The 16,195-nt window shown below is 37.3% G+C and overlaps 1 protein-coding gene across 1 annotated transcript; it reads right to left on the bottom strand.

Annotated features, from left to right (window-relative positions):
* Positions 1 to 15,003: 15,003 nt before the first annotated feature.
* On the bottom strand, positions 15,004 to 15,599 carry LOC120267338. Its single transcript, XM_039274992.1, has 2 exons — positions 15,395 to 15,599; positions 15,004 to 15,221 (listed from the first exon to the last, which is right to left on the bottom strand). Exons 1-2 carry the CDS (start codon positions 15,597 to 15,599, stop codon positions 15,004 to 15,006), a joined length of 423 nt encoding a protein of 140 aa, XP_039130926.1.
* Between the last annotated feature and the right edge of the window lie 596 nt (positions 15,600 to 16,195).

The raw sequence follows: 16,195 nt of genomic DNA, 5'->3' as shown, positions 1-16,195 counted from the left end.
TGTTGGCCTTTTTCATTGATTTATGATTTTTCTGGTGTCCTTTATTTTCAAATTTATGCAAATCCCTGCAGAATGTTTTGATTGCTCAAATAGTCATCATGCTTGTCAGTTAACTACAATATTTAACTGCAATTTTCCACATCTTAGATTATGAAAGAATCAAGATATAAAATTCCACAATCACACACATAAAGATATGTATCATAATATGTCTGCAAAACAAGATATGAGAGCATGTAACTAAGATAGAAATCCAAGGAATTAGCAAAACAAGAGAACTGCTGAGTAGTTATCATTATATTGAAAAGCTAATAATTCTTGAAGTTGAATTGCATAGTTACATACAAACCAATAAAGCTATGGATAGAAAACAATACCAACTAAGTATACGAACATAAATTAGCATAAACAACAAACTCTCTAAAAATATCTATCACTCAAAAACATAAATTAGTTTTTAATCCACAAGCTAAAGATGTGAAGATCCTTGCTGTTGAGTGTCATATTTATCACACTACCTAAACTCTTATGCACAAACAATAACAAGATGGCATAAACATCAAGATCCTCTATTAATTCACTCCCTCCCAAGTTCCCACATCATCATCAACACCATCCTCCATGTCTCCCATCCTCATTCCTCCCCTTCTCCTCCTCCTCTTTTCCACCATCCTCCTCCCAACAACCTCCACCTCCACATTAGACCCAACAAACTCAACCTTAAAACCTTAATTAAGCTCAGTAGCATACAAATTGAGAAGAAAACCTAAAAATAGTCTATGGGATGAGAATGCCTCTCTCGCGGGGTTTAGAACTCACCGGCGGTGGTGCGGTGGTGCGCCGAAGATCAGCACCTAACAGCAAATCAGTGGAGGCGATCGTCGATGCGGCGAAGATCGGGGAAGATCGTGCGAGTGAGGGCTGGAGAGAGAGAGTCCACCGATCGTCGGTGCGGCGAAGATCGGCGAAGATCTGGCGAGAGAGAGAGAGAAGAGTGCGGGTGTGTGTGGGTGTGAGTGTGAGTGAGTTGAGTGAGTGGTGAGAGAGAGAGTTGTGTTTTTTCTATTTGTGGGGGTTTTTAAAACCACCTGTAATTTATTTTTAAAAAAATTATTACATGATTATGGAGGGGTTTTTTAAAACCCCCTCTATTAAAGTGCTTCTAAAACTGAAAATCAGTGTAGTGTTCAAAGCCGTGTTCTGCAAGATGTTTAGAGCTAAGAGTTCTGCTATGTAATTTTGTCACAGCATCTTGGAGATTTGTTTCATATGCATCTACTTTGTCCGGTGGTTTTTAAAAGAGAATCAACATATAATTGTTGATTATTATATCCTTAGTTTTGAGATGAATTGGTTTTTAAAATGAACTGGTTTTTGTTTTTATAATAGAATCAATCCATCTGAAGTGGCTTTTTTTCTCAAAGAGAGTGAAACTACTTGTCACGCTCCTCAAACTCGGCCCACTGACAAACAGTCGCATACTCACACTGACAAACATAGTTGAATTACAGAAAAATTTCACGGAAACAATTTTCAAGATCTAGAATGGAAACCATTAATAATAACTCAATCTCATTAGCCTGCAATATGCTTTTATTAACATTGGCACGTAAGCTATCCACTAGTTTATGAGCTTGACAGCCTATAGACCATATGGAGTTGCAAAAATTCATATTCAAAATATAGAGTATAACATTATCAAAAATGTAGTTTTTAGGAAAAGTGTGATTCAATAAAAATTAAATCCAAAACTTAGAAGAATATCATAAGTGCATCTCTTGCAAAGTATGTTTGCAACAGAATAACCAATGTCAGAGGTCATTTATTTATGTTCAAAATTTCAAAGGTCATTTATGTATATGCAGGCACCCGAGTTATAATATCAGAAGTCATTATTGTATTACCGATAGAATGGTGCAAAATTATAGTCTCTTTCCAGACTTTTCATGTCAATATGGTCAGTGTTTGATCCCCAATGACAAGATTATTGCATAGTTTATATCGGGGCTAAAACAATCATATACTTTTATTTCAATATCGGAAGTCAGATTGCCAATAAGTTCAAAGCTAAATCTAACCAATCACAAAAATAGCAACAAATAATTTCCTTGCAAAGTTGAAAAACACACTATGATTTATGTTCAAATAATTTTATAATAAATACATAAAATTTTATAAAAAATACTCCCAATCAAGTAAATAAATAAGCAAATAAGCAATTGAATTAGAATGTCAATAAGTAACCAACAATAATTAATTGAACAAATAATAAGTAACTAAATAATAATATTTAATAAACAAAATCATAAATGTTAAAAAAAATTTATAATTGTAAAAAAAAATAATATAATAATTTATATGTAGTTTTAGTTACCTGACTAACACCCAAAAATAACCCAAATTCCTTTGCTGGAACAAATTCCTAGCTATATTCTAAAATTAGGAAGCAAGCTTGTCACCCCCCAAACCCGGCTTGCAGGACCCAGTGCGCTAACAAACTGTCGCATACCCATGGAGTAAAACTCAGTGAACATGCAAGACCTCAAAACTTTTTCAGAATAGATTATAAAATCTAATGGATATGTATATTTCAGAAGTAGAAATACTGCAACTCCAAATTACCAAGAACACAATAATAACAAGGTATGAGGTTCACAAAAAAGAATGGGGAAAACAATTATTCATCCTAAACTAGGGAGATGCCTAATGCTTGGCAATCACTGCAATGCTATGTATCCCCCAATTAACTCTACTATTGATCTGAAAAAAATTAACAATCAGATTATGAGTTTGATAGCCTAGTAAGTAACTTACTAAAAATAAAGGGATCATGTCAGATTTCAAAAATTCAGAATCAAGAACAAAACATATCACGCAGTACATATATTTATCAAAAGTATAATTCACAAAATCAAAGTGGTTCAATAAACAATAATTTAATAATAGTAAAAAATATATGTCTCCCAATTACTATAGCCAAAACAAAATATCAGAAGTCATTCATTCAAACTCAGTGACCTGAGTTAGATTTCAGAGATAATTTATTTACCCTCGGTCACCTGAGCCAAATTGTCAGAAACCGTTATTCTTTCATCGATGCCATGGAGTGAAACTATAGGTCCTTATCAAAGTTTCATGTCGACATGATTAGTATTTAATCGACAATGAAAGAGTTAGTCCATAGTTAATTGGAGACTAAATATATTTATGTTAAAATAACTTTAATGTCCAAAGTCAAACAAAATATCAAAATTTCATAGTAGAGCTTTTGAGATTAATCCGTTGAGAAAAAATAACAACATTCGCATGATCCTATTTTCTAGAAAAAATAACCTAGGTATTTCAAAATAATGAAATAAATATCTAAAATAAGAGTAATCAATGATAGAGACGCAAGAGTACGTGCCGATCGAGTAATAATGTGTGCGTAAAATAGAGTGTCGGTCCATAGAGAAGAAAGTGAATACTAGTAGTAACCTTAATTCGGAAAATTAGCCTAACTAATAAAATAGTGTGCGTGAATAAAATAAAGCAAAAACAAGAAATATGGAAAAAAATGGGAGAGAAATCAAGTGAATAGATGATGTCCGGGCATAGTATCCGTCTAGGGTTATGAAGTACAGGACAAAAGGTTGTCTAGGTATGCAATCCTATTTGAACCGAGAGATTTTCATAATTATACTAAACCCCAATTTCTTAGGCGAAGAGTAACTAAATATTTACATAGCTGATACATACATCCACACAATCGCATTAACACTCTATATATGAAACCTCACTGTGAGCTAATGATAATATCTTAAGTAGATAATCTACCCCAAAGAGAGAGATCACCCCTAATCCGAATACAGAGTAGAAATATGATATCTCCTAAAATCCGCTCCACATGATTGCAAAGAGCACGAAGATTGCCAATAACTCACTCGGGAAAATTGAGGCAGACGGAGTCTCCAAAGTACCCTATTCCCTGGTCTACTCATAATTCCCTCTAATCATGGCATGTCTATGCTAGGTGGGTATTTATACTAGTCACGTAGCACATTAAACATGATAGCCAGGGCTTTCGCCTCGTTAACAACCAAGCATTCAAACAAGCAATTAGATTCAAATAGATATGATTGCAATTAAGAAAATAATTTAAGCATCAAAGATCCAACAACCAATGTTAGAGAAATAAACCTTAGAGTTCAATTATACCCAAACACTATGAAAATTAGTTCTCCATCATTGGAGAACAACAATCCAATCCAAAGGAATTAAAATACATAAAGAGAATAACAAAACTCCCTCAAAGCTCGCAATCTCCTTCGATGGATTAAGTTCTTCGAAGATTCCCAAAATCACCCCCGAGATATCTCCAAGAACGGCTCCGTTGAAGCTTTAAACCTTCTGCTAATCTCTCAAACTTGTTTTCTTCCTTCTCCGGCAAGATATCCAAGGAAAAACCCCCCAAATCACCGCCCAAAGGGTAGTTAAAGAGTAGAGAAGAAGCTTCCCCAAAAACTATAATTTCTGGCTTTTATAACTTAGGAATCAGAGTCTCTTACTGATGCTACAGTAACCCTTACAGCCATAACAGTTACTTGTAAGGTTCTCAGGTTGAAGCTTACGGCCATAACCAGCTGTAATAGTACCTATAATAGGGATTTGCTACAGTAATTATGAACAGTAATCATATATTCAACAATGGCATGCAAAGTGCTATAAATAATAGTAATCAAATAAATTCATTCAAGCACTTATCAATCAAATAAATAAATAATAAAAAATAAATAAAAATTTCACAAAATAAATAAACAATTAATAGGCACCAAAAACAATTAAATATTATATAAATAGTCTAAAAATTAAATAGATAATAAGTAAACAATTGCTAAAAATAGGAAATTACATACACGCACATATATAGATTTACATGTGGTGTTACTTATTGATAAGTATCTAAATCTACATATTTTATACTTATAATTCTTATACTATTCACATCCTTTTTTATGAACTTATGCCTTTATGTTTAAATTGGTTTTATTTGTGTTACAAGCCTCAAAGAAGCCAAAGTGAGCTTAAGAACACATTCAGAAAAAAAATCCACACAAAAAACGACATTTTTGAAGTTCTGGTCACTGTAGGTGATAATGTAGCATAAAGGATGATTAAAGCTGCAAGGACTTTGTAGAAAGCCTTGCGAGCATCCTTGCACCTGTAAGGATGCCTATGAGGCGTACTGGAAAATCTCACACCAGCTACTGTAGGTGAATAACTATAGAAGGCATTGTAGCACCGGAGATATTTTTGTGCGGAATTAGTGAGAGCCTTGCAGGAATCCTTCCGCTCATATGAATGGCAGTAAGGCTCAGGCGGATGAGGATTTAGAGGAAGCTTGGGCATCAATGAAGGGGTCTTTGGCCACACTTTCTCCACCGTCATCACCTAGGGCTTCAAGGAGGTTGGAGAAGGAGGATTTCAGGAGCAAGATCAAGGGGAGAAGAATGAAGCTTGATCGGTTGTGAACACCTGCAAGTGCATGGGGTTGTCAATTAATACCTCTCACACAAGCATGAGAGGGTCATATTCCCAGAGTCCAAGGATCTATCCTTACTTCCTCTTCGCGTGTTGTTTAGCCTGCAGGTTCGAGTGAGTGATCTATGTTACAAAAAGAACTAAAAAGAACTAAGGAAAGAGTCTATAGTCGAGATAAAAGGGGGGGGAGGGTGAAAATCAAGGGGTGAAATTGGTCACGGATGTGGATTCCCCTAGGGCTTCTAAGTGAGAAGGATTCTAAGACTACCATGCAATTGGTGGTTCGGACAAAGAGATTCCTAAGATAGATCAACTTGATGGCCACGGAAATTGACCCCTAATCCTCCTATGATTAAGGCTGAAACTCAAACTAGGTCCAACCCTAATGTTGGAGGGACACAAAATACCCGATGGTCACGGCATATTTGTACATGAATCCCTTCCAAGCTACGTGTGTCTAGTACAAGGGCGTTGGTCACACCACCAAGTACAAGCTACAAATCGACATACAGAGTTCTCATGTATACCAATGCATCAAAGTACACCAAGCTTGAATCTCATACACACCAATTGCAATAAAACTATATCAAAACATCCAACTACACAAGTTCACCCCAAGGTTCACCAACATCCGGTGACCATGGGGTTTAGTTGTTTGTGCTAACAAAATACATGCTCAAATCCATAAAAACAACCAAACAAAGCAACATAAAACTCCCTCAAGTGATGAACGTAGAGTGACAGGCCATGGAACCTTCCACCGACGCCACCAAAAGGATAGCTTCCTTGTCCTCTACAAGCCTCTACACTAGGAAATGAGGGGAGATCATGCCAAATCTTGTTGCTTCCTTCTCCTCCCACCTTAGACCTCTCATCTCCACGATGAATCTAGAGATGGAGATGAGAGGTCTAAGGTGGGAGGAGAATGAATGCTCAAAAAGCCCTAAAAACCTCTTTTAAAACCTTTCTCGGGTTAGCTTCATGGTCAGGTTCACGAGCGTGAAGGAACCTGTAAGATCCTGCTATAGTATCGTGCTCTAAAATGTCATTTTCAGTGTCGATTTCTTTCTCACTTGTGTTGTCGAGCTTAACTGGGCATCATTGAGGCTTGTAACATGAATAAGACCAATTAAACCACAAAAACTGCATCGAATCATCAATTAATACATGAATAGTATAACAAATATATGTATATAATACACACATTTAGGCTTTTATCAAAGCTATCAAGGAGAACATCAAGGAGCTTATCGACGCCAATCCGACAAGATCTCATCATCACTTTCTAGTCAACACATCTAAGGGAGTTTGTTTATAACTTTGCTCATGCTTGCTATGTATTTTGAGATCTCTCTCTTATTCATGTTGAATTAGACTCCCAAGGCCTCAGGGCATCTGATGAACCTTGGAAAAAGACCTTGTTTGGGTGGGTGATATTATTTATTTATGAATAAATGGTGGTTTGTTGTGTGGTTTCATTTTATGTGTACTTGATTGTAGTGGATTGCATGAGAACTTTGTGATTCACCTTGTTGGTTGTAATTGGATGCACGTGATGCTCCCTTGTATTAGATCCACATAGTTTGAAGAGGGATCCAATGTATTGGTACACCAAGGAATCCCGGTGCTGATAGCCCTTGCGGGTCTTAGGATAGTTCTAGCATGTAGAGCATTAAATCTCCCCTAGACAAAGTTCCATGTGCACAAAGACATCGTAGAGGTATCTTCTGGAGGGAGGAACCCCTATCTGATTAGGGCTACATCACGGAGGTTCCTGGGTAGTCAACTTCCGAGTCTATGCAGACCAACTCTAGCCAACTTACTACCTAATTTCTCATTTTATCGTTGTTTGTTCTTCTCATGAGGGGATCCTAGCCAAGGGTCTCGCACTGTCATTGTCATTTTCATGTTTCATTTGCTTATGTGGTGCGCCTTAGTCCAATTTGTTTATAGTTCTTTTCCTTTATTTATTTTCTTACTTTGTTTTAATTCAATCTTTGGTAGACTAGATAGTGTCATCTAGGGGGAAGTAATACAAATCTTGGAACCCTAATGAATATGACCCTTTCATGGTTGTGTAAGAGGTTTATTACTTGATGATCCGTCTGCTTGTGGCTCATTGCTTACCTGTCTAACACTTGAAATAATTGCAAAATATAACTTAAACACTAGCGTCAAAATTTAACAGAAGGTCCTATATTTTAAAAAATAATTTCTTAAGATAAAACAAAAATGGTCTGCTAATAATAATATGAAAGACATTCGTAATGAAGGCTAGCATGTCTGAATTGGACATATTTCCAACTGAAATCACGGATGTTGCATAACATGGCGAAACAAAAAGGACACGCAGGCTTACTTAATCTATAAGATTAAACATAACCAAGGCTGGTATCTAGATATTAACGTTAATGATTAACCATAATCAGTAGTAGAGATCATGGACTAAGTAACCAAAATAGCATATCATTGATTTGAACCACATATTCGTGCATATGAGCAACTAGATTCAAATACTATATCAGGTTTAAACTAAAGCTTGCAAAATAAGGCATTAAATCATGAATTTCATTAAACATATTAGATTATTAAAGTGACTATTATGATACTATTGAGACACATCAGACATCCAACAAGGGCTATTATTAGAATCCATGGTTTCCTATAAACCAATACTAACACATGGATCTGATATGTGGTGAGACTTACAAGATCGAGTACAAACTGATATATAAAGTAATGCATCAAAAACAATGCCGTGCTATTTAGTATGAATCTATTACCCACTTGGTTAACTAAGGAAATCTATAAAAGTTTTGCAAATACCAAGAATAACTAAGTAGCTTTAGATTCTCTTTTTTGTTAAAAATAAATATATTAAGTTCAATCATAAGAGGGCATCAAAACAAGCTTGTAGTTTGGCAGTTTTGTGTCACATAAAGTTTCCAAAATCATTGGTTGGCTAAAAGAAAAAAAAAAAGAATAATAAAAAGAAAATGTGCAACAAAACATACTTTATATTGGAGAAGGACAAAATAATATATTAAACATTTAACATCAAAAGCAAAGAGGCTGATTGAGTAGACATTTGAGATCCAAACCTTTGTTTGAAAGAAGAACATAATAAACAAACACAACGAGTGAAATCTAGCACCCGAAAGATTACTATCATAAGAAGAACATGTACATAAAACCATGACTAGCCAAAATTACCTCTCTCTCTCTCTCTCTATATATATATATATATATATATATTCATAGTGTAGAGAAAGAAAAAACAAAAATAGCATGACTTGCAAGTATGGTTCAAGTAAAACATTTGGAGTAAATTTTTAAGTTTCTTTCAAATTCTTGTTAGTCACACATCATGAAAGAGAAGAAGCATTACTCATCCTATTCCCCACTTAAATCAAGACTCTGGTTCTAATTTCAATTGAAGAAATCTAGTATAGTATACTTATATTCAAAACAAAATTGACAGTTAAGATGGTGGGCATGGAAGAAGACTCAAATATCAAGAATAGTTACAAGAACCATGGTAAGGTATAATACAACTAGGATGTAAACTAAAAGCATTATTTTAACATAAGGGAGCAATATGTTTGATGAGTGTACAATGCTCTCTAATTTTATGTCATTTTGTACACTCATTAGACATGTATTAAAAGTATATTGTGGTATTCAACGCTAAATGATACGTCCCTTGCATATCTGCAAGTGCACCGGTTATACAAGTAGTAAAGTGTACCCAACAGGATTGGGTAGTTGAATCCACAGGGACTGGTATAGCTCTCGATACTCGCTCATTATCCAATATCTAGCCGGTTCAAAGATTGGGTTGAATTAATTAATCTACTAAAGAATAAAAGAATAGAGAAGAAAGAAGAGACATGATTTTGGGGTTTAAGAGATAACAGTGGAAAGGACAGTGCCCCGGATTTATCCCCTTGAGAAATGCAATGACTAAGCAATGATTCAAGAGTTTCTTCTTGGACCGTGGTGAACACCATGGAGGGTATGGTAATATACATCCTTGCCCAAGGCTCGGAGCGGACTCAACCCGTTTCCGGATGTGTGCCTTTGCTAGACGAGTAGAGATTACCCTCTAGATAACAAATCAATCTAAGGTTAAATAGCAACTTAAAATGCAATGGCAACCACTGAGGAAAATAGCAATGAAACATCACGCATTCGTAGCTAATCGGCAAGTCCCTCATTAAGCTAGAAACATACAAATGTCAAGGCAAGAAACACGAAGAATGATAAACAATATAAACACAAGGAAACTCAAGAATCAATATCACTAAAATCAAATCATTAGAAGTCAAGGTTCATAATCTGAGCACGAAAAGATAGTTAGCCCTTCATTGTCTAAGAAAAAATCATAGGAAAGCAACAAGAAAAATAGAAATTATCCATTAAACTTCCTTCTTGCTTTATAATCATGTCGAAGAAAGCTTGATAATAGTTGTCGCCAATGATCCTCCTTTTCCACACTTATCCCCTCTCTAGATTTGGTCCTGAACGGTGCCGACTACTACACTAAGCCATGCCTCCAAAAAAAGATAAGAAGATCCTCCCAGAATCTAACTTTAGGGTTTAAATAACCCTTTCCCAATGTAAACACGCTAGTGGTGACGGGCATGCTAATGACCGTTTTTGGCTCTAGATCCTAGGAATTGATTTCACCATAATACCAGTAAATCACAAGGGGGTAAGCATGCCCTTTCTTACTGCCTGTGCTTGAAAAGCATCCTCATGCAAGAGTACAGTGACCTTTTTGATCTTCTCATGAAACTTCTAGTAAACTGCATGGGGGTAAGCACGACCGTGCTTACCGACCGTGCTCCTTTAGCACGATGGTGCTAGGGACAGTGAAACCGTGCTTCTTAGTTCTATGCAGACTCTTGTAAAATGCATAAGGGTTCATCATGCCTGTGCTTTCGACCGTGCTTCCGAGCATGGGCGTGCTTGTCCTGCAACTTGTATTCCAATGCTATTTTGCATCATAATTGGTCTCTTTTTGTTCCTTTTGGTCTGAACCCCAATTACCTACAATATTTAGCAAACATACCTCAAGTAGCATCGGTTTATAATAAAAATGTGCTAAAAGGACAAGTAAAACACACAATAGGGTATATGAAATATCTATATAAAATGCACTCATCAAATAACCGCATACTTAAACCTTTGATTGCCCTCAAGTAAACACTCAGCTAATAAGAAAAGAAGGTGAGTGGATGACCTCGAATCTCATAAAAGATAGGGAATTCAAAGACAATAAGGGAGCATTCGAGACTAGTATGTAAACAGCTGATTACTCAAGAAATAGATTCACCCAATACTTCATACTCTTTGTGTGTATGTACGTCCATCCTAGGAATGTGCCCCATGCTCCTTGAAAAAGAAAACTAGTTCAACATACCTTATTTCCAACTAAATTAAGTGGGTAGTAGCTTCATGCTCCCTAAAGTTTTTGGACTTGACACACCCCTTGCGCATGTATACCGCAAGTGCACGGGATGTTGAAGTAATAAAATACCCTGGTTAGTAGGTAGTCGTATTGACAATGCCCTTGCGTGTGACCTGTAAGTGCAAGGGTTTGTTGAAGTAATAAATCCCAGGTGAGTGGGTATCGTATCCATAGGGAATAGGGAATAGAAACACCAAGATTGCTACTTAACCAAGGGAAGATAAATCAATGATTGTGTTGATAAGATGTAATGTAGACAAAATAAAAGAAATAAGAAAGAGAGGCACAAATAAGTGAGAGGAAAGACATTCGATAAGAAGTGGGGTACTCGGACATTGGTCCCCCTAGAACTATTGCTTCAAGTGCAATACCAACTATTATGTCTCCTAACTGATGGTTAATGAATTGTGGAAATCCTAAAATACACAATCCCAAACCTAAGGTCAACCGTAACTAGCTCTACACTATGTCCCGGTGGAGAAATCGCTCAATCTCAACACCTCACACTGTGCAAAGTTGCATGGAGTTCTAGGGATTCCAAGTGATAAACCCTATTTCTATGTGTAGATCTAACCCTTTCGTCCAGGCGAAAGATCCCTAGTTACAATTAAGCCCCAGATACTAAAGTTCACTTCAACGCTTCACTCTGTCGCTCGCACAATTATGCCGCAGCAGAGTTCATATTTTAGCACTTCACTCTATTATGACCGCAAAGAACTCTAGGAAATAGATGTAGGATAAATCACATCTGAGGGGAAAGGGGACGCTCCACTACCTCTCGACTCACCCTCTCGACCCTCTCCAATCTAGCATTGTCTAGCCCTCATGATGTGTTACTCATCCACAAAGGCTACCAAGATGGACTCTCAACCCTAGTGTTACTCTAAGGGAGAAATCATTCAACAAGCATTCAAGATTGGAACTCAATTAAAGGCATCAATTAAGAAAATCATAATAAAAGGTCAATGAAACAATAACATCATAGCGTTTACAAGTCCAAGTATCCACTAGGGGGTTTAGCTCTCCATGGAGCAAGATACAATCAATAATGAAATTGAAAGTAAAAACATGAAATCCATTGGAAAACTCCCTCGGTATTCATGTCGATGGTCTTGTGGAGTGGCCTCGTCCTCTCCAAAGGTCCCCTTGTCAAGCCTAGGGCACACCTCGCCGAATCATTGCCGACGAAAGCTCCCCAAATAACTATCTTCCAGGAGAATCGCGGTGTTGAAGTCAGAGAACCACTCCAAAAGCCTTGCCAAAACCCCTCTAAACCCTACTGCCGGCCTCTCAAAAGATGGAGAAAAGATGGGAAAAAGGATGCTGAAATCGGGCTAAAATACAGCTTGAACGGTAACTCCTACAGTAAATTACTATAGTAAATTGTTACTGCACCCCCCGCCCCAAAAAACACTACCGAATCCACTTTTCATCGAGACAACATAAACGGGTACAAGTTTATGCCGTAGATTGCTTCACTTTTTCAATAAACGAGTTTATTGCTGAAGATCTTGCTATCATTGCAGAAGTTGGGATACACAAATGTGACTGCCTTCATGTCCCTCCAATTCATTGTAATTGCTTGAATACATGGAGGTTGGCACACATTCACGTATATTTGAGCCCAACTTGTGTCTTCGCATTTGTTCCTTCCAAGATTTCATCAAACAATGCGTTCGCGATCTACTTTGGCTTCTTTCTTCCATATTTGGCTTCACAACCCTACATGCGCAAAAGAACACAAATGCACATGTATTAGTGCTAAAATCTGATAAAAGTAATTATCATCATAAGGAAAGAATACTTCACATTCTTAACACACAAGCACTTATCACGTATCCACAGGGAATAATGCTCGGAAACACTAGAATTGCTATTTAACTATGGTGAAGATGATTCAAGAGTGGTGTGAACAATATTGATACAAGTAAGAATAAAGTAAAGAAGAAAGAGACACAAAAGAATATAAGGAGAGGAAATCAATAGAAAATGGGGCACCCGGACATTGCTCACCTTAGGACTATTGTTTTAAGTGCAAGAGTAATCATTATGTCTCCTAACTGATGTTTAATGAGTCGTGAAAATCCTAAAACACACGGTCGAAAACCTAAGGTTAACCATGACTAACCCTACACTATACCCCGGCAGAAAGGAATACTCTCGACTCCTCACATTGTGTAATGATGCTTAAAGCTATAAGGACTCCAAGTGATAAACCTTATTCCATAATATAGATCTAAACCTTTGGTCCAGGCGAAAAACCCTAGTCACAATTAAGCCCGAGCACTAAGGATTACTTCAACACTTCACTATGTTCCTTGTGCAACTAAGCCCCAGTGGAGTTCGTCTCTTAGCACTTCATTCTATTGTGGCTGCAAAGAAATCTTGGAACGTGGAGGTAGGATGAATCATATCGAAAGGAAAATGGGACGTTCCGCTACCTCTCGACTCATCCTCTCGATCCTCTCCAACCTAGCTTTGTCTAATCCTAATGAAGTGTCACTCATTCACAAGGATACCAATATAGATTCTTAACCCTAGTGTCACTCTAAGGAAAAATAAAATCAACAAGCATTATGTGTAAGAGTTTAGTAAACAAGTGAATAAACAGGAAAATGTAGCTGCAACATGCCAATGCTACATAAACAGCATGGGTGTGCTAACTGGAAAAGACCACAGGTGTGTTAAAAATGAGTCATGAAAAATAGGAAGCATGCCCATCCAGGTTAATGAGCATGATCTTGCTGATAGATCAAAGCACGATCATGCTTGTCTAGAAATGACCTAGGACATAGCCAAGCATAGTCATGCTCTTTATGAAGCACACCCGTGCTCAATCATCTTCCCGAACAAGAAAATTGAGCAATAGCACATAGTTTCTAGACTTCATCATGCTTTAAGCATATCATAGCATACATCGTATGAATAGAATGAAATGTAAGAGTTTATAGGAGATAATCCCATAAAATAAGGCCTAGAAATGGTGAAGAGTACGTACTTTTATTCGAAGAAGAGGCGAAGATGGGCAAAAGAGAAAAATCCAGTAATAAGGGCTCAAAAGCTCGACAAGAACCAAAAAGAGAAACAAGAAGTTTGGGAGAAGAAAGATGAAGATAGTGAGTACTCCGGCGGTGAGAATAAAATGAAAGGAGATGAAAGAGGAATGGTCGTGTCTAAGCACACCTAAAAGCACGATCGTGCTTGAGATCGTGTTGACCCTCTCTTATAAAACCACTAGGACCCTAGGGAAGCATGGTCATGCTTGAGACCGTGCTTAGGGCCGTCATTTTAACAAGAAAATTTTAGGAAACCCAGACACTCAAGCACGACCTCGTAAAGCGATTGCTGGACTGTGCTTGTACAAGCACGGTCAGCAGCATTGGCAAGAGCCCACCCGTGCTTGCTTCTTCAACCCAAATTTTCACAACTCTTGTAAATCACACAGCCACAAGCATGACCGTGCTGACTTGAAAATATAGAGGAGTTATAAAAAGGGAACAAATAATCTCCCAAACACCCACTAGCTTGAAAATAGAGCTTTGGTACTAGAATTTGATCACATTTGATTTCACAACGACCCACACAATAGAATAAAAACTTGAGACCAACAATAGAAAACACCCAACAAAGAGCCTAAACAAAGAAAAACAAAATGCAACTAAAAGAAGAAAAATGCCAAAAACAAACAGGAAAACACTTGGGTTGCCTGCTAAGAAGCCCTTGTTTAACCTAACTAGCCTGACATACCTTGTAGCTCTCACGGGGATCATAGAATCTATTTCCCCCAAAATTTCCTACACCATGAGCACATGAGTGACCGTATGATTGACTAACTTCAGCTCCCAAAATTTCTTTTACCACTTCTTAGTCTGAGAGACCCTATGATTGACTAAATTCAGCTAACCTTCGAACTCTTCAATGTGGCATTAAGGGTGGAGCTAGTCCATGACCCCATCAGGTGGTTCTTCATCATCTAGTAACTCAGACAAGTCATCCTTCATCCATTTATCTTACACAAAATCAACAACACAATCATCAATAACATCTAAAGCATAACACAAGTCATCATCGTCCATTGAGTGGCGCATAACATCTTTTAACTTGAATACTACTTCTTCATCACCCACTCGTAATACAATTTGATCATCCTTAACATCAATCAATCCTTGTGATGTGACCAAAAATGGAAACCCAATTATTAAGGCAACCTTAGCCTTGTCATCCAAGTCTAGAATAACAAAATCCATCGGTAAGATGAATCAGTCCACCTTTACTAGCACATCTTCAATGATCCCCATCCGGTGACGAATTGAATGATCGGTGAGCTATAGAGTCATCTTTGTTAGCTTAAGCTCACTAAGCCCCAGCTTTTGAAAAATTTAATGGGTATTAAGTTGATACTTGCTCCAAGATTAGCAAGTGCTTCCTTATCAAGCATTCCCTTAATAGTACATGGGATGATGAAACCTCCCCGATCTTTCTCTTTCTTGGGGATCTTGTTGGAGATGATGGTGGAGCATTCCTTGCTTAATGTAACGGTGGCTACCTCTTCTAGCTTCTTCTTGTTAGTCAGCAATTCCTTGAGGAACTTAGCATAGCGAGACATTTGAGTGAGGGCCTCAATGAATGGAACATTGATGTGAAAGGTCTTGAACATTTCAAGAAATTTCTTAAATTGCTCATCTTGTTGATCCTTCTTCACCTTAGCTGGATAGGGTAGCTTAGGTTAGAAGCTAGGAATCTTGGTCTTCTTCTTGAATTGCTCCTTCTGATTTTGCTCAACATTTCCACCAATGGATGGGTCCTTCACAATTACCACTTCAGGTTCGGGGGATGCCTCATCAAAAACCTGAGCTGGGGTAGATGTCAATTCCCTTCCACTTCTCAAAGTGACTGCCTTAAGAGACTCATGAGGGTTGACTTCTGTATTGCATGGTAATGAACTTGAAGGACATTCAGTAAGAGTCTTGGCAATCTGTTCCACTTGATGTTCTAGATTCTGCAAGGATGCTTGTTGGTTTCTTTTAACTCTTTATGTCCTGTGAGATGGACATCATTAGCATGGATGTACTTTGCTTCATGTAATTCAAGCTTATAGTACAACAGATCCAGTGGCACAGGACCAAGAAATAGTCATAAAACTCTTTCAAAACATATTATTCAAATGAAACTAAAGCAAATGCAAGGATACTATGCTAAGAA

Source organism: Dioscorea cayenensis, chromosome 8 (genome assembly GCF_009730915.1).
Source record: "Dioscorea cayenensis subsp. rotundata cultivar TDr96_F1 chromosome 8, TDr96_F1_v2_PseudoChromosome.rev07_lg8_w22 25.fasta, whole genome shotgun sequence".
Classification (NCBI taxonomy): domain Eukaryota; kingdom Viridiplantae; phylum Streptophyta; class Magnoliopsida; order Dioscoreales; family Dioscoreaceae; genus Dioscorea; species Dioscorea cayenensis.
The sequence above is the reverse complement of the archived record's forward strand: the minus strand, read 5'-3'. Positions and strand labels throughout refer to the sequence as shown.